Genomic DNA, 27472 nt, shown 5'->3' with positions numbered 1-27472 from the left:
ACTCCATTACATTTCATTCAAATGATTCACTGTTTTCTAACACCAACTTCCTGTTTCTTTTATAAGACACCTCTATTCAAACCTTCGTCATTTCAACATACTTCAAAAATTCAAAAATCTATTCACAATTCCTCTTGGGCAACCCCTCAAGATTTTTAAACTACATGATGTGCAAAAATCTGAAAATCTCACATAACTCAAATTCTTCTAATATTCACTATACAGTTTAAATTTAATATGGTAACACACCAGTGGAGCTCTTGAACAGCCGCACCTCTGTGCTCGGGCCCTAACAATAATAATCTGTTCAAAAACAATAGGGCCTTGCACCTACGGTACAGACGCCGCTTCAGCGGCTGCACCTCGGTGCTTTGGCCCTAAATATGTTAAGCAGAGGGCACATTTAAGCCAGACTCATAGAGGGCCCCACACAGATGAGGAAGTGAAAGTAGATGTGTTTCAGATATACTGTAGGCGTGTTTGCATGTAGGCGTTTCTCACAGAGCACTACAAATATTCCTGTTTGTACATGGGATAAATGAAAATGGATGGTAAAGTTGCTTGTGAGCCTCAAAGACGGTCACACTTGAGCATCCCGAAGAGTAGCATTCAGTCGCTTTTGTGTCTTCAGAAGACCAGTGAGTCCTTCTGGTTGAGACCGATTTTGGAATCTTGGTGAGGATGCCTCTTCTTCATGTTGTTTTGCTTGTTTCTCTGCAAGTGTTTTGCACCAGAGCCTGGGTGTCGCACAAATGCCTGCTGTTCTATGAAGATATTTTATACAAAGACTACGAAATACAATTCTTCAGAAACTGCCCACGCAGAAATGCCACAGTCGTCTGCTCGGATGTTTCTGACATCAAGCTAGATCTATCTGCTATCGTGGTGGACATTGAAATTCTGTGTCTTTGGATTAGCAATGGAACATCACTTCAGCCAGCAACCTTCACTAAATTTCACAGTCTCGGGAGCCTGTATATCGATGGCTGTCTGTCTGCAATCCAGCCAGAGGCCTTCAGGGGACTGACCAACCTGCACCTACTCTCCATGACCTGCACAGAACGCTGCAATCCGTCGGTACCATCTAAGGTATTTCATGATCTGTACAATCTGGAGGAACTGAAACTTGAAAACTATGTTCTATCAGAAATGGCAGCAGATGTTTTCGATGGATTGAGTCAGATGAAAAGGTTTGGTGTTAAAGGAGATATGAACTTCTCAGACCTGCTCTGTAAACTGTCATATTTTTCAGCCTCACTTGAATACTTAAGTATTGAAATGGATGTGGAGACCTTAACAACTCCAAATTGCTCATATGGCCCAATCCAGTTTCCTTCTCTGAGAAATGTAATGTTTTCATTTCCACATGCCAACAGCATAGAGAGAAGTGCTTTCAAAGCCATAGTGAAGGTATCATTATTAAGCATGCCAATGAGTGATGTGCTCCATGCTCAACTCGTACACTCTGGAATCCAGCAAATTGAAGAGATGGATTTGTACTTGGCAGAGATGAACATACAGTCTATCTGTGAACTTGCACTGGCACTGTAGTGGCTAAAGTTCCCTCCTAGTTGTTTCTTAAACTGTTCAATCATTTAACCACATCCAGACGGAAAGAACGAGTCTCTACGCGTGTATACTGTTAACGACGGTAGAAAACAGTGTGTTCGCTCCGTCCTTTACTGAAAAACTGAACAAGATACAAACACCGTTTCACTTTCAATTCACACGTGAACTGGCCACGTCATAGTTCAGAGTGCACTCCTAAGTGCTTTAATTTTAATCTAGGAAAGCAATGAATAAACATGTACTTAACTAAATGCAAAATGAAACACAATAATGAAATTCTAAAATAATTATACTATAATATACAATCACCAAAATTATTCTAAACAATATTATCTAAATCTGAGTCTAAATTATAAAAATGGAAAATGGCACTAACATTTCCGGCCCCTAATTGCTCATCATGGGGAGGACAATTACCATAACTAAACTAAAGAGTCATTTTTTAACATTTTAATCCTTCTTTAGTCCTTCTGTAGACTTTAACTAGGGTCTAAACAACACAAACAACCTAGACTATTCTAGATGAGGCTTACAAGATAACATTTGTAGAAAATAACAAATTCCTAACTAATAATGTCTTTTATTGTCCGTGAGATTCTTCCATCTCGAGCAGAAGACACAACTTGTCTATGGGTCTCTCTAATGTGTTGGTCTTCGTTTTGACAAGGACCCGACGGACGAACCCTGAAGCGTCGGGGATTGTCTTCTCCACTTTTCCCATTAACCAGGACCCTCTTGGAGCCCTCTCATCCACGATAAGTACGATGTCTCCTACTTTCACATTTCTCCTCTTCTCCAGCCACTTCTGCCTCTCTTGTAGGAGGGGCAAGTATTCTCTGGACCAACGCTTCCAGAAGATGTCAGAGATATACTGCACTTGCCTCCATCTTCGTTTGCAGTGTAAATCCTCCTTCTGAAACACACCTGGAGGGAGCGCTGGCTTTCCCTTGAGAAGGAGAAGATGATTGGGCGTCAGAGGTTCGAGGTCGTCCACATCGTCGGATGACTTTGTAAGGGGTCTGCTGTTGATCACTGCTTCTACTTCACACATCACGGTTTGCAGACATTCGTCGTCGAGTGACTGGAGCTTCAGAAGGTTGGTAAGTATCTTCCGAACTGTTCTTATTTGTCGCTCCCAGATACCACCATGGTGCGAACCGGCAGGCGGGTTGAAGATCCAAGTGACTCCTCTTTGCAGTAGAGCCTCAGAGATCTGGGACTGATTCCATTCTTTCATCGCCTGGCGGATCTCGCGTTCTGTAGCCACCAGATTTGTTCCGTTATCGGATCTCATAACTTCCACTTGTCCTCGTCTTGCGATGAAACGCCTTACTGCATTTATGCACGAGTCGGTGTCGAGAGAGTGTGCGATTTCTATGTGGACTGCTCTTACTGTAAGGCAAGTAAACAAGACTCCATAACGCTTGACTTGCACGCGCCCACGCTTTGCTTCAAAGGGGCCGAAGTAGTCTACACCGACGTTTGTGAACGGTGGATGATCAGGCAGTAGACGATCAGGTGGTAGATTCGCCATCTTCTGTTCACTCACAGCAGCTTGACTCTTCCGGCATTTCACACACTTAGAAAGCACACTTCTCACCGCTGCATTTCCTTTGCATATCCAGACCCTTTGCCTCAGCCGAGCGAGGGTATGGTTTCTACCTCCATGTCCAATTTCCTTGTGAGCGTTCCTAATGATCAGGGTTGTGATGTGGTGATCCTTGGCTAAGATAGCCGGATGCTTTGTGTGTTCTGGCAAGGCTGCCTGGTGCAGTCTTCCACCAACCCGGAGAACCCCATCTTGGAGGAAAGGATCCAGCTTTACGACAGAACTGCTTCTCTTGATCTTTTCACCTTTCTGCAGTGCGCAAAGCTCCTCATGGAAGGTTTGACGTTGGCTGAACTGAATGATCACAGTTTCTGCTCTTCTGATGTCCTTGACAGTCAGGTGGGTTCCTTTCAGTGTAGATCTCCATTTCTTCATGTGGTTCTCAACTGTCTTGATTTTCACATCTTGACTTTCTGAAGACTGGGCTTGAGACTCAAACGTCTTCCTCATTTCACACAGACTTCTAAGCAACTCCTTCAGCCTCAACATCCAGGCGACTGCCTTCCTTAGACTGTGCCAGTCGGAGTAGTGATGAATAAGCTTGAAGAGAGAGTCTGTGCTTGAATCGACGGTTTTAATGATGTTCACGCTGATTGTACGCTTCACCTCAGCATCATCTTCACTTAACTCTCTTGAGAACTCTGATAAGACCGGCCAGTGAGACTCATCCTTGGCTAAGAAGTCAGGGCCTTCAATCCATCTCTGACACTTCATGAAGTGCTCTGCCTTCATTCCCCTTGATGCGTAGTCAGCTGGATTAGAAGCCGTGTTGACATATTTCCACTGTGCTGGCCTAGTGTTCTCTCTGATTGTCGACACTCTGTTTGCAACAAACGTTTTAAAACGAGCTCCGTCGTTGTCGATATATCGGAGGACGGTGGTGCTATCTGTCCATAGCACGGACTCTTTGAGGTCCATCCGAAGCTCTCGCCTCATGAGCTTATCCATTTTCACCGCTATGGTAGCCGCGGTAAGCTCAAGGCGGGGAACTGTGACTGGTTTAAGCGGCGTCACTCTTGATTTTCCTAGAAGAAATGAACAATGGACTTGACCATGGCTGTTCTCAATGCGGAGGTAAGTGACGACGCCGTAGCCCTTCTCACTAGCGTCGGAGAAATGGTGCAGTTGTGCTGACATTACTGGACCAAATCCTTCAGGCTTGATGCACCTCCTGACAGAAAAGTTGGCGAACTGGCTAAGATCAGACAGCCAGGCGTACCATCTCTTTGCCACATCTTCCGGAATCTCTTCATCCCAGGTAAGTTTCATTCGACAGAGACTCTGGACGATGGTCTTCGCGAGAAGAATGAACGGCGACAGGAATCCAAGGGGGTCGTATATTGAGCTCACGACCGAAAGGATACCCCGTCTGGTGATGGGCATGTTCTTCACATGGATCCGGAACTTGAAGGAATCTGATTCTATGCACCAGTCCACTCCAAGGGCCCTCTCCATGGGCAGTTCATCTCTGTCCAGATCTAGATTCTTGATCTCCTTTGCTCTCTCTTGTTCCGGAAGTGATGACAGCACTTCGCGGCTGTTGCTTGACCACTTAGTCAAGCGAAATCCTCCACTGCTACAAAGTGCAATGAGGTCCTTGGTCAAAGTAGTAGCCTTCTTCTCGTCGGACGTTGAGACCAGGCAGTCATCAACATAGAAGTGCTCTAGGACTGTAGTTACTGCTTCAGGTGATGACCTGTCTTTCCCGTCCTCTGCAGTCCGCCTTAACGCATAGTTGGCACAGCTCGGGCTCGACTTAGCCCCGAACAAGTGAACCACCATCTTGTACTCATGCAGAGGCTGGCTCAAATCCCCCTGTGGCCACCAGAGGAATCGTAAAAGATCAGAGTCTTCTTCAGGGACTCTTACTTGATGGTACATCGCTTCAATGTCGGAGATGAGTGCGATGTGTTCATGTCGAAACCTCGTCAGGACTCCAACCAGACCATTAGTGAGATCTGGACCTTGTAACAGCTCCTCGTTCAATGACTTTCCTTGAAACGACGCGGCACAATCGAAAACAACCCGCAGCTTCCCCTTTTGTGGATGTATCACGCCATGATGGGGAATGTACCATACTCTGCCATCGTTGCGATTGCGTCCGTCTTCAGGAACTTCCACTGCGTAGCCTTTGTTCAGCAGGTCTGACATAAAGGTCTTGTAGTCATCGTGGAAACTGGAGTTCTTGGCGAGTTTCCTTTTCAGGTTTGACGCCCGTTGCTCAGCAACACATTTGTTGTTTGGCATTATGACGTTCTTGTTTCTGAGAGGCATCCCAATGCTGTAGTGCCCATTGACCCTTTTGATCGTCTCAGTCACAGACTTCATGAACTGAACATCCTCTCGCGACATTTCTGACTTCTCTTCGCAGGCTTGCTCCGGAAAGTCGTGATTGTATTGCTGCAGTAGCATGCTGTCCACGCCGCAGACCGAGATTCTGTTGACTGAAGCTGTTTGACTGTAGTGGCTTGACTTGCCTTGTCTTGACTTGTGGTGATCACCTTTCTTGAGAGGGCCATTAACTACCCAACCGAGAGTCGTCTTTACCGCATAAGGCCCGTCATCTTGGCTGTGAATTATCTTCCACGGCTCCATTGCAGAGTGAGCGTTCATTCCAATTAGTATCTCAACATCTGCATCGATCTGTGGTAACCGTACTTCTTTCCGCAGATACGGCCATCTTTCCAAATCCTTTTCAACAGGAACATTGTCCTTTGTTACAGGTATATCTGTATGTGTGTAGACATCTGGCAGGCTGATGTACTTGTTCTCTGTCAGACCACACACTTCCAGATCTGAGAGCACGAAGCAGGACACAGGCTTTTCCTGGCCCATAGTACGGAGTAGCACCTGAGCTTTCTTACCATGGACGCCAAGCCGTCTCATCAATCTTTCGGAGCAAAACGTAGCGGAACTTCCCGAGTCCATGAATGCGTACGTCTCTATTGCTGTGTTGCTCCTCTTGGATTTGATGCGCACAGGTACGATAGACAGGATACAGTCATTGCCTCCGGCCCCAGTGACTGCTGTGACTTCACTTTTGACTGACGCATCCTCTTGTGGAGTTGAGCGTCCGCTGGTAGAGCCTTGACTCTTCTCAGGCTTGGTGTTCTCTTGGTCATTCTCGTCCCTTTTGCTGTGAAGCAGAGCAGGGTGTTTCTTGCTGCAGATTTCACACGTGACCCTCTTTTTACAGTCCTTTCCCATGTGCCCTTGGGTCAGACACCCGAAACACAGACCTTTCCCTTTCAGGAACTCAATTCTCTCTTTGTTTGGCAGACTTCTTATTTTGTTACATGCGCTCAGAGTGTGTCTTTTGTTGCAGTACAGGCATGGCTCTTGAAACGCGTTGCTTGTCTGCTTGTTCTTTCTTGGCTCTGAGGCATCCTCTTCATCCGGCTTAACACTTGTAGCACAGCCAGTGGTTCTTTTCATTCCACCTCCCTTGGCAGATCTAGCGCTTGACTTACTCTTTTCTTTTGCGTCAGATGACTCTTTGACATCACCAAACAGTGGGTCTGAAGCTATCTTAGCTTGTCTGTTGATGTATGTCACGAGATCAGAGAACTTTGCTCTTCTTCCTTCCCTTTCTTGTATGTCAAAGGCTATGACTCTCCATCTTTCACGAAGTCTGAAGGGCAATTTTGAGATGACGGTCCGAAGGTTGCTCGCGCTGTTCATCTCCTCGAGGTACTCCAAGTCCTTCATGACATTGTTGCATCCAGTGAGAAAGATGGAGAAGCTGTGAAGTGACTTGGCATCTTCTGCTTTGATTTGAGGCCATTTAACAGCCTTGTCCACGTAGGCCGCCGCTATTTTCTGCTCGTTGCCATAGTGATAGGTCAAAAGCCTCCTCGCTTCAACGTAACCTCGTTGTGCACTCATGTGTTGGCAACTTCTCACGAGTTCTCTTGGTTCACCACTGGTGAATTGCTCTAAATAGTACAAGCGGTCTTCATCGTTGTCTGTACGACTGTGTATGATGTGTTCAAAAGCCTTCAGGAATGGCAGGAACTCGAGAGGATCTCCGTTGAATGCAGGGACTTTTCGTTGAGGTAGGTTGGCTAGTCTCTGTTGTGTGACTAACATTTCTGTGATATCCTTCTGTTTCAACAACACTTCACCGAGTTCAACTTGCTTTCCATCAGAACTTGTATTTGTGTAATTGTTGCTTTCATTCTTTACTTGCACATAAGACATGTGTTTAGTTGGACCGTGAGAGGCACTATTGTCCTGGATAGCTCGAAGACAGCTGGTCAGTTTTGGTCTCACATCTGAAGCATGACGTTCGATGGTTGCTGCTATAGGCATGTTCTTGTAGAGGTAAGAATTCATGCCGTCTTCTATGTTTTCCGTGTCATCGTAATCTTCAAGAACTTGTAGCTTTGCTGTGGACTCTGCAATAGCAGTTTCAACATCTAGCTCCTCCATTTGAGCCTTCAACTGAATCTTCTTGGCTTTCAGCTGTGCTTCCATTTGAGCCTCTTCCAAATGCAGTGCTTGTTTCTTCTTAAGTGCAGCTGCGCGTGCGAGTAGGGCTGCACGGTTAGCTTCTTCTTTTCTACGCAGAGACGAAGCATGAGACGATGCTTTAGATGACTTTGAGTGTCTACTGCATACACTTCCCGATATGACTGAACAATATTTTTCTTGTACAGCAGATGCACTGTCGTCTGGTTCCACATTTTCAGCATCAGACTCACCTTGCTGTGTCACTGCACCATCCTGTGGAGTCAAATGTTGAGCAGCAGCCTTTTCATCAGCAGCCTTGGCGTGCCGTCTTGCTTCTATTATCCACTGCTCCAATTTGGCCAAAAAGTTCTCATACTTTGTACGATTTGGCTCACTCCAATACTGCTGGTCAGCTTCCCTTTCCTCTTTCGATAACAGTTCACTGACTGCATTGTTCGCTTTAGTAAACTCATTTAAGAATTTTGAGTAATCACTGAGATGATCTTTTTCCACTAGAAGTGCATTGGAATCATTTTTCATGAGGTTTTCAATTTCCTCTGCTTTGGAGACAAGGCGTGCTAATACACGTTTCCTGATATTCATCTGTTTATCAAGTTTCTCTTCTAGGGCCTTTTTGGTTAACTTGGTTTTTCTTTTTACGTCTAGCTTGACATTGCCATCCATCTTGGTTTTATTAGACATTTCAATTGGCTATCAAATGTTAGTTGAGTCTTATAGCAAGCTCTTGCAAACGTCTGAAATCCGGATCCAAAACAGTCCTCAAACCTCAAAACATGTAAATGCTTTCAAAAAACAAGATTCCAGGGCTGTTCTTATTTCCAGCGTCAAAATCGAGCTTCTTCTGGGCTAGTATGACTAGCTAACAAATAGCACTTTTCTCCAATGTCCCGTGTGGCTTGTGTCTAACTAGCAAATCTCCTAATATTTTAGCTTGGTCACGTTACTTGGCTACGTTCGTTGCAATGACAAAATTATCCTTAATTCGGCATTACTAGCCAGCCCTGAAGCTACAACTCATCAAATCGTTCAATGTTATTCTTTGTTTACTCATCCATCAACGTAGAAGTCGTCTGGAAATCCGGTCGAGTGTTGCCGACAGCGTGGTCACCAAGCTAGCAATTTCTTCAGCTGGCTAGCTTCCTTCGTTAACTCGTGCCCAACGCAGCGCATCATCCCTCGGCTCCAGAAGATCTTCTCTCGCCCTCGGCGACTGTTTTCTACTTAATGTAGTGGCTAAAGTTCCCTCCTAGTTGTTTCTTAAACTGTTCAATCATTTAACCACATCCAGACGGAAAGAACGAGTCTCTACGCGTGTATACTGTTAACGACGGTAGAAAACAGTGTGTTCGCTCCGTCCTTTACTGAAAAACTGAACAAGATACAAACACCGTTTCACTTTCAATTCACACGTGAACTGGCCACGTCATAGTTCAGAGTGCACTCCTAAGTGCTTTAATTTTAATCTAGGAAAGCAATGAATAAACATGTACTTAACTAAATGCAAAATGAAACACAATAATGAAATTCTAAAATAATTATACTATAATATACAATCACCAAAATTATTCTAAACAATATTATCTAAATCTGAGTCTAAATTATAAAAATGGAAAATGGCACTAACAGGCACTGTCTGTCACCAATATTCATTTGCATTTCAATACATTACAAGAGTACTCAGAGTCATCATGGGAAAAATGTTCTAAACTGGAAAAAATTGCACTGGAAGGAGAAAAGCTGACAAGTATTGATCTCAGCTTCATGTCTACCTTTAAAAATGTGAAACATTTTCGTATTGTTTTTTTGGGCAACCCACTGACAGAAGACAAGTCTCTGGTTTCTCTATGTAAAACCAATGTCTCTCTGTCATCACTGAAGCTTTTCGTTTACGAATCTGGACAACACTTTTCACTCAGAAACAGCCCATTTGTCTGCCTAAATCACCTAGAAAGACTGTATCTGTTAGGGAGTCATATTCATATAGAAGACTTTGCGTTCCAGGGGCTTCACCATTTGCAGGAACTATTCCTACAAACTCCTGGGTGGAATTCGAGTGGAATGACACCAGAACTCCTCATATCTCAGTCTGCTTTTAAGGGACTTAGTGGGCTGCAGAGCTTAATAGTCACTGCACCCTTGTATGTTTTAAAACCCGAAGTGTTTGTAGATATTTCAAATGTAAAAATGTTAGACTTCACTGCATGCAAAATTCAAGTAATTGAAGACTTTGCTTTTAAAAACCTAAGTGAGGTGAGACACATGGATCTCAGAATGAATAAGATTTCTAAACTAACAAAAAACACCTTCTTTGGACTTCAGACCCTGGAGAGTTTGATGCTTGAACACAATCCACTGATGCACTTAGAAGCCGAATGCTTTGCCCATTTGCCCTCCCTTAGGATTCTCCATCTCGGGAATCTGAAGCTTCCCAACACTGAGCCCTTTGGAATGCAAGTTCTCAACCTGAGTCTCATCTTTGGGGGCTTCCCTCGCAACCTGTCTGAACTCACCATCACATCTGCTGTGCGCCCTATGACTTTGGTCATCGCTGATGACAGCACCCCAGACGTGGACTTGAGTCTCACTCTCTCCGGCCAGAAGATTGTTTTATGGGGATGCAGTAGACCCTTTCTACAATCTGTTACCAAACTCTATGTTGTGACAGACTTGTTCATTTGTGCGCCTCAACATACAGTTGCTCTCTGTTACTTCACATCAGTGGTCTCCTTGGATTTTTCTCAGGTGCATTCCAGCACTATCCAAAGTCTCTCTTGCCTCAACAGATTGGTGAATTTAAAGAGTTTAGATATTGAACGTGTCAACTTTATCAATGATCCAGGTGTCAGTCACATGTTTCACAACTTGACCCAACTACAGATTTTTACACTTAGTCTGTGCTGGTTGGATTCTTTGGAGGGCGAGCTCAGTCTGGATCTGACCTCTCTGGAGTATTTTTTCATTGATAGTATAGAGACAGAAGTCAGTTTTACAACAGGTTTCTTTGAACACCTCACCAGCCTGAAGTCTGCAATAGTCTATGACGTAAAACTGCGCTGCACCTGTGACAATATTTGGTTCCTCCCAGTGGCGTAGCGTAGTTGCGCAAGGCCCCGGTGCAAGTCTGGCGCTGGACCCCTACCCCCCCCCCCCCCCCCATCCCCCCGCTCCCCCGCTCCCCCGCTATCTCGACCCATCCTTGTATATCTCAAGACACACACCGACCGACCACAGAGGGAAAGAATGCACGCAAGGTCATTATTACATGGACAGCGACTATTTGCGTAACTTGCACACTGCCTACGATCAAAAACAGAACGCATACAAATTCATTCAACTGAACACACCACGTTCCCTTGCAGCACAACAATGGCCTCATGAAAGAATACACTGAGGACGGCTTGACGCCGAAACGCGTTTGTTTTATCATGGTGCTACAATAAAGTATAAGATAACTAACTAGTGAGTGTGGTTCTTTTGCACATTGGAATACGATATTTAACTCGCACCCGAAGAAGGAGATATCTTGGAGTTTGAGCGCGCCTCTCTCTGCAAACTCATCAAAGAACAAACAGACACATAAATTATGGCACAGCGGCCATTGATTTAACTAACCTGTACGCCGATCAGTTGCCGTATAAAAAAACATTTGCACTCACCCGTCAGAAGTGTACTTTGCGTGCCTTCTGCTCAGCAAACTCGTTAACTATCGTGGTGAAATCCAATTTCCTCGCCCTGTCATTTTCGATGGAGAGTATGGCCAATCCACTCAATCGCTCCTGACCCATGGCACTCCTCAGATAGGTCTTTATTAATTTGCTAACTTTCCACGACTTTAGTAAGAGTAGTAGCCTATACATGTTTACATTTGCTAGCATGTGCAGCAGCCTATGATCAGAGATGACGTAAAGATGTTATGACTGGACAAACAGATTTCCCAGCAGGCCATGAGAGAACATCTTGTAAGTTGACGATAAAATAATCAATAATGGTATTAGTTTTATTGATTAATTTTGATTCTAACATTGAAATATCATTAGTAAAATCAAAATGATATGAAAAGTAGGAGAAAATACAAGAATTGGGGAATGGATAGGTGCCACCATGAGACCAAGTTGTAGGACATAGTGAAGCATTTAAATAGCAATCGGTTTCCATTAGTACGTAATTAACAAGGGTCGGCGTCATGATCACTGTAGTTGACTTTATGTCGCATAGCTGGGAGGCGCTGGACAAATTCTGAATCGCAAAGGGCCCTACGAAGCTCAGGGGCCCCGGTGCGTTGCACCGGTTGCACCGTCGCACGCTACGCCCCTGGTTCCTCCATTGGGCAAGGAATAAGCAACAGACAGAGGTGTTTATGTCAAACCCCCTGGACAATCCTGAATGGTGTTTGTCTGGGGGTGGGCTCCAGGACCTAGACAGCTATGGCCAGGCCCACTGCTGGATGTGGGCTCTGGATGTGGGGTTTGTGTTGTTTGTCAGCACATTGTGCTTCCTCCTGCTGTTCATGACGGTTGTGCTGCTGCATCAGTTGGCCAAAGACTACCTGCAGGCCTTCTACCACATCGCTCACGGCTGGTTGAATGAGGCACTGCGTCACCACCAGAACACCAGAGGGCGCTACCTTCATGATGCCTTTGTGTCTTACAGTGGCAGGGACGAGCGCTGGGTGATGGAGGAACTCCTGCCCAACCTGGAGCGCAGGGGACCCCCATTCCTGAAGCTTTGCCTGCACAGCCGGGACTTCCAGCTGGGGAAGGATATTGTGGAGAATATAACTGACAGTCTGTACAGGAGCCGCCGCACCCTCTGCCTGGTCAGCCGCCACTACCTGCGGAGCAACTGGTGCTCCCTGGAGATGCGGCTTGGCACCTACCGGCTGCAGGTGGAGCACAGGGATGTGCTGATCCTGGTGTTCCTGGAGAAGATCCCTTCTAACCTGCTCTCTGCCCATCACAGGCTGGCCCGACTCGTCAAGACCAGGACTTACATAGAGTGGCCTCAAGACCCAGCCCAACAGGAGGCATTCTGGGAAAGACTCTGGAAAAAACTGTTGCCAGACAGGGTGCAATGAGTCACCATGTGCAATTTTTGGAATCCTATACTGTTTCAGTTCAACCAGAATGTAGCAGAAAGTAGTACACATAACGTAACATATTTACTGATATATTTGCTGAAATATTTTAAAAGATTTCAGATTGTTTTGCTTGATGAATCAAAACATACCTTTGCTACATAATGCACAGAATGAACTAGAAAAGCACTCAGAGATCAGAAACCTCCGCCAAGCGAAAACATAACTGCCTCCTGGATCCAGACTGTGATACGGATCACTCCTAAAATGTATTTGGCCGGGTTTCCCAGATTCGTTAAGAAGCTCTTAAGTGTTAAGAACTTCTTAGGAGCGCTCCAAGAACGTTCTAATAATGCTCCTGAGAAGTTCTTAGCACTTAAGAGGTTCTTAACGAATCTCCGAGACACAGCCTTTGTTTCTTCCTGGGATCATTGCAGACCTTCCCTGAAAATTTCATCGAAATCCATCCATAACTTTTTGAGTTATCTTGCGAACAAACAGACAAACAAGCCCAGATGTAAACATTAAGTTTGTTCGTGTGTGTGTGTGTGTGTGTGTGTGTGTGTGTGTGTGTGTGTGTGTGTGTGTGAATATAGCCTGGGACCACTATACTGAAAGGTTTTTGAAAGGAAATGTAATCTTCAGATTTTGTTGTTTCAGAAATGCTTGTATACAATTACTTTGACAATCACATCAGCAATGTAAGTAAGAGCTACCTGTCACAATATGTCATAATCTCATAAAAAAATTAATAATATTTACAGTAGGCTCTTTCTATCAATATTGAGTAGTTTATTACATGTATTAGAATTGTTTAGTTTGAATGCTAATTTGAATAATACATTTTTTTGACTGTACATTGTACATTGTATGAAGGGGAAATAAATACAGCTGTTGCTTCAGTAGTCTTTCAGTGTATTTTATATGATTTATGGTATGAACACAAACTCTTCAGCAGTTTTTCTACATATCTACAAAGATTGTCATCGCCTGGCCAGACGAGACAAACATGTAGCATGCTAAGCTAATGCGTGAGAGAACATACATGACATGACGTGAGGGGATACCATATACATAAACAAACACGTAATTAGATGGAAATATTAATACAATTGATTAAAAAAAACACACACAGACTGTAAAAATTTACAATGCACCTTACTGCAATAACACAAGTATACATCACTTCCCCTCGGCTGACTTAGTGTGCTCATAGAAAATAAAAGTAACATGCCAAACTTGCATCGACGGGGTCTAAAACCTGACATACATGAGTAACCTCTACGACTGTAAGCATTACCAATTCTTTTTTACGGTATAGTCCTTCGTAGCCTAAACTAGTGCAATTTAAAAATGTTTTGAGTAAAGATTTTGCGTGCTTGATTGGAGTTAGACCTAATTCTAGTTTTAATTCGGTGCTGTTCTGTTCTGTGATGAAAGAAGCTGTACTGTAGGCCTAAACAAATATTCAGTCTTATTAAAAGCAAGCCATAAAAGGTGAGACACAAACATACCAAATTCTCTGACTGAAGTTCTGCAACCACTATTAGGCTATATGATTAGAAGACAAATCAACTTCACATCAGATTTACTTAAAGTCAAAACAAGAAGTTGTGAGAGAAGAGAAGAGAAGAGAAAGAAGAAAGACCATATTCATATTTCTGTCCAACCGCATATTTCTGTCTCTTGACAGCAGACGTTTGGGTGACTTAACACCTCACTACATGCAAGCAGGGCTGCCAAGTTTTTTTTTGACTGTCACACTAAAAAGCGTGACATTTGGCAGCTCCGATTAGAGTCGATTTTTCAAGTGTGAACTTATCAAGAAAGAGGCATACAAATGTTACACAGCTCTGCAACAAGTATAGGACAATGATAGACTTAGTTAGCAGCCTTAACGTTAACTTGGAAAATCAAGGAGAAACAGCGAATCAACAGTGAACAAAAACTAGCAAGGAGAACGTTTTCTAGTTGTCGGAGTCGGCGCTGTTGTGTTTGAAAGACAAGTTAGAGGCGCCAAGACCCGCCTTACGTTGTTTATATTGCGTGATGCCTTCTGTGGTTGGTGAGATTTAGGCACAAAGGACTGATCGATTGGTAATTGCTGTCAGTCAATCAGAGCTCGAACTACAGCAAGGCAATGACCAAAGTTTATCATCATGAAAAAAAATATATATAGTGCACTGAATGGGGAAATGCCAAGACTGGCATTGCCGAGACTGCCAAGTCTCAAAGCGTGAGACTTGGCAGCCCTGATGCAAGGCAGATTTTTGCAGTATAAATAGCACACATGCTGTTTCTTGAGCTGAGTGTCGTTCTCCATGTAAGGCATTGAAGTGGCAAAAGCAGCCACCACTAACTCCACCATTACACACACCCTTCACTAGCACAGCAGCCACTTCAGCTGCAGGCAGCACCCAGTGGGATCTCTTCAAACAGCATCCAGCGGACTCACGGCCAGGACCTCCTCTCACTAATCCTAACATCTAAGGACTGTTTGGTCTTTTGAGATTCTCACAAAATGCAATTTCGTTACGTTCTTCTGATTATGGCTATGGATGTGGCCTGTGTCTTCGCCTTGATGTCTACAAAATGTATTGTAGTGGGTGAGGCCAACCCTTATCCAAGTTTCGACATCCGACATCCATTTTGCCCAGGTCCTCAACTGGGAGCTTCTTGTTGGGATGTTTCTGACTTGGCATTGGATCTTTCCACAGTCCCACAGGACATCAAAGTTCTCTGTATGTGGGTAGACCATGGATCAACTCTTCAGGCTAATGCTCTCACCAAATTTCACAGTCTTGGGAGTCTGTATATCCATGGCTGTCTATCCGCAATCCACCCAGAGGCCTTCAGGGACCTGACCAACCTGCACCTACTCTCCATGACCTGCAAAGAACGCTGCAATCCGTCGGTACCATCTAAGCTATTTCATGACCTGCACAATCTGGAAGAACTAAAACTTGAAAACTACACACTATCAGAAATGGCAGCAGATGTTTTTGATGGACTAAGTCAGGTGAAAAGGTTTGATGTTAAAGGTAATTACAGTTTCTCAGAGCTTCTCTGTAAACTGTCGTATTTTTCAGGCTCCCTTGAATACTTAAGTATTGAAATGGATGTGGAGACCTTAACAACTCCAAATTGCTCATATGGCCCAATCCAGTTTCCTTCTCTGAGAAATGTAATGTTTTCATTTCCACATGCCAACAGCATAGAGAGAAGTGCTTTCAAAGCCATAGTGAAGGTATCATTATTAAGCATGCCAATGAGTGATGTGCTTCATGCTCAACTCGCACACTCTGGAATCCAGCAAATTGAAGAGATGAATTTGTACTTGACAGAGATGAACATACAGTCTATCTGTGAACTTGCACTGGCACTGTCTGTCACCAATATTCATTTGCATTTCAATACATTACAAGAGTACTCAGAGTCATCATGGGAAAAATGTTACAAGCTGGAAAGACTTACACTGAAAGGAAAAAAGCTGACAAGTATTGATCTCAGCTTCATGTCTACCTTAAAAAATGTGAAACATTTTCATATTGATTTTTCAGGCATCCCACTGACAGAAGATACGTCTCTGGTTTCTCTCTGTAAAACCAACGTCTCTCTGTCATCACTGAAGCATTTCATTTACAGTTCTAGACAGAACTTGTCACTCAGAAACAACCAGTTTGTCTGCCTAAATCACATAGAGACACTATATCTGTTTGGGAGTAATATTCATATAGAAGACTTTGCGTTCCAGGGGCTTCATCATTTGCGGTACCTATTCCTACAAACTCCTGTGTTGAATTGGGGTGGAATGACACCAGAACTCCTCATATCTCAGTCTGCTTTTAAGGGACTTAGTGGGCTGCACAGCTTAATAGTCATTGCACCCTTGTATGTTTTAAAACCCGAGGTGTTTGTAGATATTTTAAATGTAACAGCATTAAACTTCAGTGCGTGCAAAATTCAAGTAATTAAAGACTTTACTTTTAAAAACCTAAGTGAGGTGAGACACATGGATCTCAGAATGAATAAAATTTCTAAACTAACAAAAAACACCTTCTTTGGACTTCAGACCCTGGAGAGTTTGATGCTTGAACACAATCCACTGATGCACTTAGAAGCCGAATGCTTTGCCCATTTGCCCTCCCTTAGGATTCTCCATCTTGGGAATCTGAAGCTTCCGAACACTGAGCCCTTTGGAATGCAAGTTCTCAACCTGAGTCTCATCTTTGGGGGCTTCCCTCGCAACCTGTCTGAACTCACCATCACATCTGCTGTGCGCCCTATGACTTTGGTCATCGCTGATGACAGCACCCCAGATGTGGACTTGAGTCTCACACTGTCCGGCCAGAAGATTGTTTTATGGGGATGCAGGAGACCCTTTCTACAATCTGTTACCAAACTCTATGTTGTGACAGACTTGTTCATTTGTGCACCTCATCAAACAGTAGCATTCTGTCACTTCACATCAGTGGTCTCCTTGGATTTTTCTCAGGTGCATTCCAGCACTATCCAAAGTCTCTCTTGCCTGAACAGGTTGGTGAATTTAAAGCATCTAGATATTCACCATGTCAACTTTATCAATGATCCAGGTGTCAGTCACATGTTTTACAACTTGACTCACCTAGAGAGTTTGAGTCTTTCTCAGTGCTGGTTGGATTCTTTGGAGGGCGAGCTCAGGCTGGATCTGACCTCTCTGAAGTATTTTTTCGTTTATGATATACAGACAGAAGTCAGTTTTACAACAGGTTTCTTTGAGCACCTCACCAGCCTGAAGTCTGCAATAGTCTATGATGTAAAACTGCGCTGCACCTGTGACAATATGTGGTTCCTCCATTGGGCAAGGAATAAGCAACAGACAGAGGTGTTTATGTCAAACCCCCTGGACAATCCTGTCCAGTGTTTGTCTGGGGGTGGGCTCCAGGACCTAGACAGCTATGGCCAGGCCCACTGCTGGATGTGGGGTCTGGATGTGGGGTTTGTGTTGTTTGTCAGCACATTGTGCTTCCTCCTGCTGTTCATGACGGTTGTGCTGCTGCATCAGTTGGCCAAAGACTACCTGCAGGCCTTCTACCACATCGCTCACGGCTGGTTGAATGAGGCACTGCGTCACCACCAGAACACCAGAGGGCGCTACTACCAGTATGATGTCTTTGTGTCTCACGCTGATAAGGACGAGCGCTGGGTGATGGAGGAACTCCTGCCCAACCTGGAGCGCAGGGGACCCCCATTCCTGAAGCTTTGCCTGCACAGCCGGGACTTCCAGCTGGGGAAGGATATTGTGGAGAATATAACTGACAGTCTGTACAGGAGCCGCCGCACCCTCTGCCTGGTCAGCCGCCACTACCTGCGGAGCAACTGGTGCTCCCTGGAGATGCGGCTTGGCACCTACCGGCTGCAGGTGGAGCACAGGGATGTGCTGATCCTGGTGTTCCTGGAGAAGATCCCTTCTAACCTGCTCTCTGCCCATCACAGGCTGGCCCGACTCGTCAAGACCAGGACTTACATAGAGTGGCCTCAAGACCCAGCCCAACAGGAGGCATTCTGGGAAAGACTGTGGAAAAAACTGTTGCCAGACAGGGTGCAATGAGTCACCATGTGCAATTTTTGGAATCCTTATACTATTTCAATTCAACCAGAATGTAGCAGAAAGTATTGTGCATAAAGATATTTACTATATTTGTTCAAATCATTTAAAAGATTTAGGATTGTTTTGCTTGATTTTTAAGGAAATGTAATCTTCAGATTTGTTTCTTAGCTTGCACTTCATAACTATTGTGTACAGTTAGTTTGAGAATCACATCAGCCATGTAAGTAAGAGCGACCTGTGACAATATGTCATAATCTCATAAAATATGTAATAATATTTACAGTTGGCTCTTTCTATCAATATTGAGTAGTTTATGACATGTATTTGAATTGTTTTGTTTGGTTGCTAATTTGAATAACAAAGAAATTAGTAGTGACTGTACATTGTACATTGCCATGTGTAAAGGGAAAATAAATACACAAACTCTACAAATCTATCTCATGTAGATCGTTCTCTGATACAGTGGGGAGAAGAAGTATTTGAACCCATGCAAACCCAAGTTGATTTAAAAGAGGAATATAAAACCATCTTTTGCAAATTGATCTTAAGCCTTCATTTAAAAAATGAGTAAAAATCAGACACCAATTTTCTTTGTGAATGAAGAATGTATCGTGAATAAATTAAAATATAGGCTGCATAAGTATTTGACCCCTTATGTTAAACTCCCATAGCCTGACTCTAGCCAGACCCATGTAGTTCCGCCATGCTCCACCAGAGGCGTTTCGCTGAGCTCCACACAAGGGTCTGGGCTCGAGGGCAATCCAAACTCCTTCCAGGGAGCAAAAAATGATGAACCAATCAGGAGCACCGAAGCGAGTGTTTAATTCAAACAACAGTGGCGGCACGCAGCGAGTAGTCTTATGCTGACATTGATGATTCTGCTATTTCAACCATTTTGTCGAATCTATCGAGTATTCAGTCTTTAAAAGATGAACAGAGAATGGTTTTGAAGACATTTATTGGTGGCAAGGATGTTTTCACTCTTCTTCCGACCGGGTTTGGCAAGAGCTTGAAGTAGCCTAGCACGTCATTCAAGATAACGGACAAGTGGTTTATCAAATCACATGCAAGGATTTTTTTACAAGGCCCCGCCTTCAGAAATACATCTCCTATCGAGAAGTCCCAGATCTGGCGAGAGTCAGGTTAACATTCCCATAGAAGCAGAAGAGGCCAGCTATTTCATGGACCCGGGTCCCGGGATATATGCATCCTGATAAGCTTCACATCACCACATACCCTTCACCATAGCTAGAGATTGGCATGGTGTGTCAAACAGGATAATTCGCCCCTGGCAGAACAAAATCCAGAGTGATTTTGAAACTCCAGCCAGACTGCTCAAAAAGAGGACATCTGGTCATCCTATTGTTGCATCTCGTCGTGAATCTTTGGTGTGAATTGGCCTTTAGGAAAACAATGGGTGCGTTTCATGCAGCGTTTATACGTCCTCCCTCGCTCCTCGATGCCTCGATCCTCACTGATCTACATAAAGAATGATGGGGGGGAAACAATGGGATAGTCTATCCAGTGTTAGTTATAGATCAGTGGGAACGCCCCTCGAGGATCGAGCATCGAGGATCGAGGAGGCATAATGAGAGGCACCCATAGCTTCAATATAGCCGCAAGCGGCGATGGTGGGCCCGAGCACCTCTGGTACGCGACCCATGACATTTCGTAACCTAACAGAGCAACATGTGCGTTTGTCAAATTCAAATATCTGATGTGTGCTACTTCTGTGTGCTACTTGTTTTATTGCATGTTTCTACATTGGAAGCACTTGCTCACCTCGTGTGATGTGATGTTTTATACTGATGGCAGTCACCAGGCAGCATTACACCACAAACATGTAGGGTACAATGATATGCTTCCAAGTTATTAGTTTATGACATACATTTTGTGATATGCAGTGCAATGCAGATAACAGCTGGTAGTGCTCGAAAAAATGTATTGAGTATGGGGAGGCTATACCAGACATGTGAATTAGGCATGTCAGTGTCAGCCTTATCATAGTGTCCAATATTTAGGAAAGTTTCAACCAAGGTGTTGTCAATGTCTGTCACATTTCCTATTTGGTCAGCTGGTGACACTAGACTAGGTCAGCAGTTTGGGCATGTGGATATCATCAGATTTATGTAACTAATATTCTGTAATTACAGTAACAAAGTCAAAATTGCAGCATAGGTTGATATGAGTATTACTATTTGTAAACTCGCCTCATAATATCTTTAGGTAAAACTATTTGTCAACCACAATCATTAATGCGCTATTGAATAACACAAATACGTCAAAATCAAAATGTGTATATGACTGTCACTACAAACATACCAACTAATACTCCATTACATTTCATTCAAATGATTCACTGTTTTCTAACACCAACTTCCTGTTTCTTTTATAAGACACCTCTATTCAAACCTTCGTCATTTCAATATACTTCAAAAATTAAAAAATCTATTCACAATTCCTCTTGGGCAACCCCTCAAGATTTTTAAACTACATGATGTGCAAAAATCTGAAAATCACACATAGCTCAAATTCTTCTAATATTCACTATACAGTTTAAATTTAATATGGTAACACACCAGTGGAGCTCTTGAACAGCCGCACCTCTGTGCTCGGGCCCTAACAATAATAATCTGTTCAAAAACAATAGGGCCTTGCACCTACGGTACAGCCGCCGCTTCAGAGGCTGCACCTCGGTGCTTTGGCCCTAAATATGTTAAGCAGAGGGCACATTTAAGCCAGACTCAGAGGGCCCTACACAGATGAGGAAGTGAAAGTAGATGTGTTTCAGATATAGGCATGTTTGCATCTAGGCGTTTCTCACAGAGCACTAAAAATATTCCTGTTTGTACATGTGATAAATGAAAATGGATGGTAAAGTTGCTTGTGAGCCTCAAAGACGGTCACACTTGAGCATCGCGAAGAGTAGCATTCAGTCGCTTTTGAGTCCTTCTGGTTGAGACCGATTTTGGAATCTCGGTGAGGATGCCTCTTCTTCACGTTGTTTTGCTTGTTTCTCTGCAAGTGTTTTGCACCAGAGCCTGGGTGTCGCACAAATGCCTGCTGTTATATGAAGATATTTTATACAAAACCGACGCAATACACTTCTTCAGAAACTGCCCGCGCAGAAATGCCACAGTTGTCTGCTCGGATGTTTCTGACATCAAGCTAGATCTATCTGCTATCATGGTGGACATGGAAATTCTGTGTCTTTGGATTAGCAATGGAACATCACTTCAGCCAGCAACCTTCACTAAATTTCACAGTCTCGGGAGCCTGTATATCGATGGCTGTCTGTCTGCAATACACCCAGAGGCCTTCAGGGGACTGACCAACCTGCACCTACTCTCCATGACCTGCACAGAACGCTGCAATCCATCAGTACCATCTAAGGTATTTCATGATCTGTACAATCTGGAGGAACTGAAACTTGAAAACTATGTTCTATCAGAAATGGCAGCAGATGTTTTCGATGGATTGAGTCAGATGAAAAGGTTTGGTGTTAAAGGAGATATGAACTTCTCAGACCTGCTCTGTAAACTGTCATATTTTTCAGCCTCACTTGAATACTTAAGTATTGAAATGCATGTGGAGACCTTAACAACTCCAAATTGCTCTTATGGCCCAATCCAGTTTCCTTCTCTGAGAAATGTAACGTTTTCATTTCCACATGTCAAGAGAATAGAGAGAAGTGCTTTCAAAGCCATAGTGAAGGTATCATTATTAAGCATGCCAATGAGTGATGTGCTCCATGCTCAACTCGCACACTCTGGAATCCAGCAAATTGAAGAGATGAATTTGTACTTGACAGAGATGAACATACAGTCTATCTGTGAACTTGCACTGGCACTGTCTGTCACCACTATTCATTTGCATTTCAATACATTACAAGAATACTCAGAGTTATCATGGGGAAAATGTTACAAGCTGGAAAGACTTACACTTGAAGGACATAATCTGACAAATATTGATCTCAGCTTCATGTCCACTTTAAAAAATGTTGTGGTCTTCAACATCAATTTATACGGTGAACGCACCCCTCTTGAAGATGAATCTCTGATGACTCTTTGTACAAGACATGTTCCTTTAACACAGCTGAAGCATTTTGCGTACAGTACTCAACAGTACCTGATACTCAGAGCCAAACAATTAGCTTGTCTTAGTCAACTGGAAAGTATGGTGTTGAACGGAAAGTTGACACGGATTGAGAGATTTGCATTTGAAGGACTTGGCAATGTGCAGCATCTGCACATCTGGAGAGTTCCCTCCTCTGAAGTACTGCACACTAAAACTGAGAACGTCGTACATAATCCCACTATCCTAGATATGAGCAATCCGAATTATATACATGTAACGATTGAAAATGATGCCTTTCATGGACTGTCAGGGCTTCGTGTCTTAGTACTGCAAATACACATTTTAGTAATAAATACAAGATGTTTCTCGGGTCTGGAAAATTTACTTGATTTAGAACTCTTTTCATGCAGAATTCAAACCATTGAAGATTTTGCGTTTGCAAAACTTAAGCAGTTGAAAAGAATTACTCTGAAAGAAAACGAAATATTGAAAATATCAAGGAACACTTTCAATGGACTTCAGAATTTGGAGACTTTGATCCTCGACAAAAATCACTTACAGGACTTAGAGGACGAATGCTTTGCCCATTTGCCCTCCCTTAGGATTCTCCATCTTGGGAATCTGAAGCTTCCCCACACTGAGCCCTTTGGAATGCAAGTTCTCAACCTGAGTCTCATCTTTGGGGGCTTCCCTCGCAACCTGTCTGAACTCACCATCACATCTGCTGTGCGCCCTATGACTTTGGTCATCGCTGATGACAGCGCCCCAGACGTGGGCCTGAGTCTCACACTGTCCAGCGAGAAGATTGTTTTACGGGGTTGTGAGACACGCTTTCTGAAATCTGTTGTCAGACTTGAAGTCTCTGCTAATCAGTTCTTGTGTGCGCGGGACCTCACTGTCGCCCTTCAGCACTTCACTTCTGTGACACATCTGAATTTCGGCCAGTGGACCACTGCCAGTACTCAGGATCTCTCCGGCTTGAACAAACTGGTGCATTTGGAGAGCCTTAAACTGGCTCATGTGGATTTCTACAATCAACCTGGTTTCAGTGTCATGTTTCATGGCTTGATGAAACTTGAGAGTCTGGGTCTTTTTAATTGTTTAGTGGATTCCCTCGACAGAGTCATAAGTGTGGACATGAGGTCCCTGGAATATTTGTGCCTTTTTATTTCGTCTGAGACCACTCTATCCAAGCACTTCTTTGAGCCCTTGCACAGCCTAAGATTTGTTGCCCTCTTTGACCCACGGTTGATCTGCAACTGTGAAAACTCCTGGTTCAATAGCTGGGCAGAGCAGGAGGCTCCAATAGGAGTGTTCGTTGCCTCAAAGCAGCAAAGAGCACTGCAGTGCCTTAATGGGGACAGGCTCCAGGACTTGGAGCAGTACGGTCTGGCCCACTGCAGGCTGGAGGTGGGGTCTCAGCTCTTCCTCAGCACCACGGGCCTCCTGTTGCTCTTTATCCTGACCGTGCTCGTGTACCATCTGCGCAGCAACACCAGAGGGCGCTACTACCAGTATGATGTCTTTGTGTCTCACGCTGATAAGGACGAGCGCTGGGTGATGGAGGAACTCCTGCCCAACCTGGAGCGCAGGGGACCCCCATTCCTGAAGCTTTGCCTGCACAGCCGGGACTTCCAGCTGGGGAAGGATATTGTGGAGAATATAACTGACAGTCTGTACAGAAGCCGCCGCACCCTCTGCCTGGTCAGCCGCCACTACCTGCGGAGTAACTGGTGCTCCCTGGAGATGCGGCTTGGCACCTACCGGCTGCAGGTGGAGCACAGGGATGTGCTGATCCTGGTGTTCCTGGAGAAGATCCCTTCTAACCTGCTCTCTGCCCATCACAGGCTGGCCCGACTCGTCAAGACCAGGACTTACATAGAGTGGCCTCAAGACCCAGCCCAACAGGGGGCATTCTGGGACACATTATGGGACAAGTTAGTGCCAGAGGTGTCCCAGTGAATTCATCACAAAAATGTTTTTGCTCCTCACAATGAGACATTGTAGTTAGATTGAGCTCCCATGACTTTATCTCTTGTTGAGTTTATGGTAAATCTTTAATGGGAGATGGAGTCACTGTTGTAAATATACTGTATGTATAGTAAAATATTTGGCAATTGTAGGACTAGCCTGTTTCCATGCCATGTTTCAAGCAAGCCCAATTGATTGGCTCATTATTTTTGTATGATTCATAGTATGAGTACTATTTGTATAGATCTTTGTACACAATTAGTAAACATATAGCTAATGTTACACTTTCAACACACCTAGCAATTATCTTTCTTGTATTTGTCATTTCAACAACATTTCAATTAAAGTGTCACTAACAGATTGTTTGTTATTTTATTGTGTAGGGTGGGGTGACAGTGAACTACACAACATGTGTGAACAGTGACGGGTGTGTGTGTGTGTGTGTGTGTGTGTGTGTGTGTGTGTATGTGTGACAGTGAATCACACAACCAGTTTTTCTATTTTGTAACTCATCATAGCCTTCTATCTCTCATGTGGAACGTCGGTTGTCCTACTCCATAAAAAGTCTTGCTGACTCATGAGTATACCTCACTTTGTGCCTAATAATTCACTACAGGATGTTGTGTGTCAAACATTGTGGCAAACGAAGATAGCATCAGAATCAAGATGCACATATTTTAATATTTTAAGAATATTTGTTGTCCATGCGCATATACCAACTACTCCACTTTGGACCACACTCTAGTCTGATATCTATACTCAATATTTCAGTATCTCTGAAGATGGATGAAGGTGTAGATCATATCTTGTAGTGCATGAGATTAACTGCAGTTATACAGTGCAGTACAATAATATCCAGGATATTGCATTTGTGCAGTAAAGGGAACTACTGTGTAGTGCAATGATTTTTCTTCATGGCCAACATATTGCATATTGCAAAGAAAATTGGTGTCCTTAAAGATTTTACCTAAAAGATTTTTCCTCATTTATTTTACTTGTGCATTAAGATCAATTTCCAAAAGATATTTTTTTGGATTCATAAACTCATGAGCACAACTGTAGATATGCATTGAACCTGAGTATTAGCCATTGAAAAGACACAGGATAGTAATGGTCCAGTTACCATCAATAGTCAAACTTTATACAAGTTGAAATAAACACTTCAAATAATAATAATAATAATTAAAAAACACTTCATCGTAGCAAGACAATGTTGCTGATCAAAGGCCATGTAAGAAACTGCCTGGATTATCTCATTTTGTGAGGCTAGGTCATATACGAAAGGTTGAACTCAAACGTCAAGCTTGCCACGGTTATGAGGGCTACCCACACCTATCACAGGTGTTCCAGCAGTGAAAGCCTGGGCCTGACTGCACAGAGGAGCATAGCATGAAAGCATAGCATTTCCAAAGAGTGGATCTGTTTGGGCTGCTGGAACATATCTATCTCTTATGCCATTCTTACGACACACGCACACACACACACACACACACACACACACACACACACACACACACTAACATCAGAGGTGTTCTTTTGTCTCATCCATCACCCGCTCTGGCAAACAGATCAACACTGGCACTCTGCCATCGTAGGAAATGCTTTGAAATCTGTCTTGATGAAGTAATCTAGCGGTGAAGGAAATAAAACAACAGCGCTCAAGATGAATTTAAACTATTGCACTTTTCCACAGTTGAAATTTATTCAAAGCGTCTGCTGAGCTGTGGTACGCGCTTTGAAGTGCAAGCATAAGGTCGGTTTGATAATGATTTTGAGTGACGACTACTTAGAAGGCATTTGTAATTCGAGATCTTTTCATATCCCTCGAAACTAAAGCCTTGAGTTTTTACACTATCTAAGGTGGTGGCCTCTTCAAGTGAAGCCATGATTACAGCATCTACTGTGTCAAATATTCAACTTGTTAAACAAAGAGAGCAAGTATTTTAAGTTGTTTTGTAGGTTGTGTTTATCAGTGATGACTTCATTTGGATTGGGAGTAGACGTGGAGGGTGAGGGAACAGTGACCGTATTGTAGAACTCAGGCTGGATACTGGGAAAGATACTGATTGGTCCTGGCAGTTTTGGGTGGAGAGGAACTGATTGTACATTGCATTTACCGCTCTGTGTGCTTTTTTATGTCATCATGAGTTTAGACGGGACCTTGAAGCAATGTGATGTATATTGTCCGGGGATGTGTAGGGCACGGATCAGTCATTTTTATCACATAATTTAAACCAAAGGAACCAAATAAGTTAAGATGTGTCACTTGAAATAATGTTGAATCAGTGAAGTTAATACTGTAAAAATGCTTATAGCTTTTCAGCTGTTTCTGGCTATAATGGTGACATCTTGCTTTATCAGACTATTTTGGGGCGCAGTCAAAATAAAGCGAGAATGCTACGATTTTCAAATCATGTAAACCCTATAATGGATTGAGAATAGTGCAAAGGCAACACTTGTGGGGACATAAATTATATTGTTTTTTGGGGGGAACTATACGTTCTCAAACATGGGCGTAATTTATGGTATAGGGACAGAAGGAATGCCTCCAACGTTTACATTAATCAAAATTCAAAATGAAATTCAAAATGTTTGAATTAAGGCATCTTGAATTTCCCCTTGGGGATCAGTAAAGTATCTATCTATCTATAGTGTGTTGTCACACTCGGCACAGCAGACCCTACCACATACTTCCCTGAAAACATTAGCTCTGCAAAACAGTGTGAAAGGCTCAAAGCTGCACATGCAGAAGCAACACCCTCTAGTCACTGGGCAACTAAAAGGAAGAGGAAGGGGGACAGACGTGTGGCCTGTGTGGTGGGTGTCATCTTCCTCTTGTTACGGAGTAAGTGAACACTTTTTAGAAAGTTATATCTTTTACATTTTTTAACACTTTATGATGTTGTGCACTTTAGATGATGAAATCTTTTCTTTTGAGAGACCCTGCCTCTGGGATACTATTTTTATATACCCAATGATTTTCTCTTAGCGTTACTCAACTTTTACATCCTTTTGTTGCCCCCACCCCAACGTTTTTGAGAGGTCAAAATGTTGGCATCAAATTCAAAATAAACTTTTTTTTTCCAGGAAATAGTCACAATATCTAAAT

General features: G+C 43.4%; 3 protein-coding genes across 3 annotated transcripts; all 3 read left to right on the top strand.

Moving 5' to 3' along the window:
* The first annotated feature begins 1047 nt into the window (after positions 1-1047).
* LOC134062056 (toll-like receptor 13) lies at positions 1048-12725 on the top strand. The gene is made up of 5 exons (XM_062517928.1): positions 1048-1190; positions 1377-1496; positions 2390-2428; positions 9568-10630; positions 11913-12725. The coding sequence occupies exons 1-5, from the start codon at positions 1048-1050 to the stop codon at positions 12723-12725; spliced, it is 2178 nt and encodes a 725-aa protein (XP_062373912.1).
* A 4024-nt stretch (positions 12726-16749) lies between these two features.
* Positions 16750-18683, top strand: LOC134062055 (toll-like receptor 13). The gene has a single exon (XM_062517927.1). It carries the CDS (start codon positions 16750-16752, stop codon positions 18313-18315), a length of 1566 nt encoding a protein of 521 aa, XP_062373911.1. The 3' UTR covers positions 18316-18683.
* Positions 18684-21177: 2494 nt separating this feature from the next.
* LOC134061980 (toll-like receptor 13) lies at positions 21178-24426 on the top strand. The gene has a single exon (XM_062517845.1). It carries the CDS (start codon positions 21301-21303, stop codon positions 24352-24354), a length of 3054 nt encoding a protein of 1017 aa, XP_062373829.1. The 5' UTR covers positions 21178-21300; the 3' UTR covers positions 24355-24426.
* Positions 24427-27472: the final 3046 nt, after the last annotated feature.

The sequence above is a fragment of the Sardina pilchardus genome, chromosome 17, assembly GCF_963854185.1.
Source record: "Sardina pilchardus chromosome 17, fSarPil1.1, whole genome shotgun sequence".
In the NCBI taxonomy this organism is placed as follows: domain Eukaryota; kingdom Metazoa; phylum Chordata; class Actinopteri; order Clupeiformes; family Clupeidae; genus Sardina; species Sardina pilchardus.
Note: the sequence above shows the minus strand (reverse complement) of the source record. Positions and strands in the feature narration are given on the sequence as shown.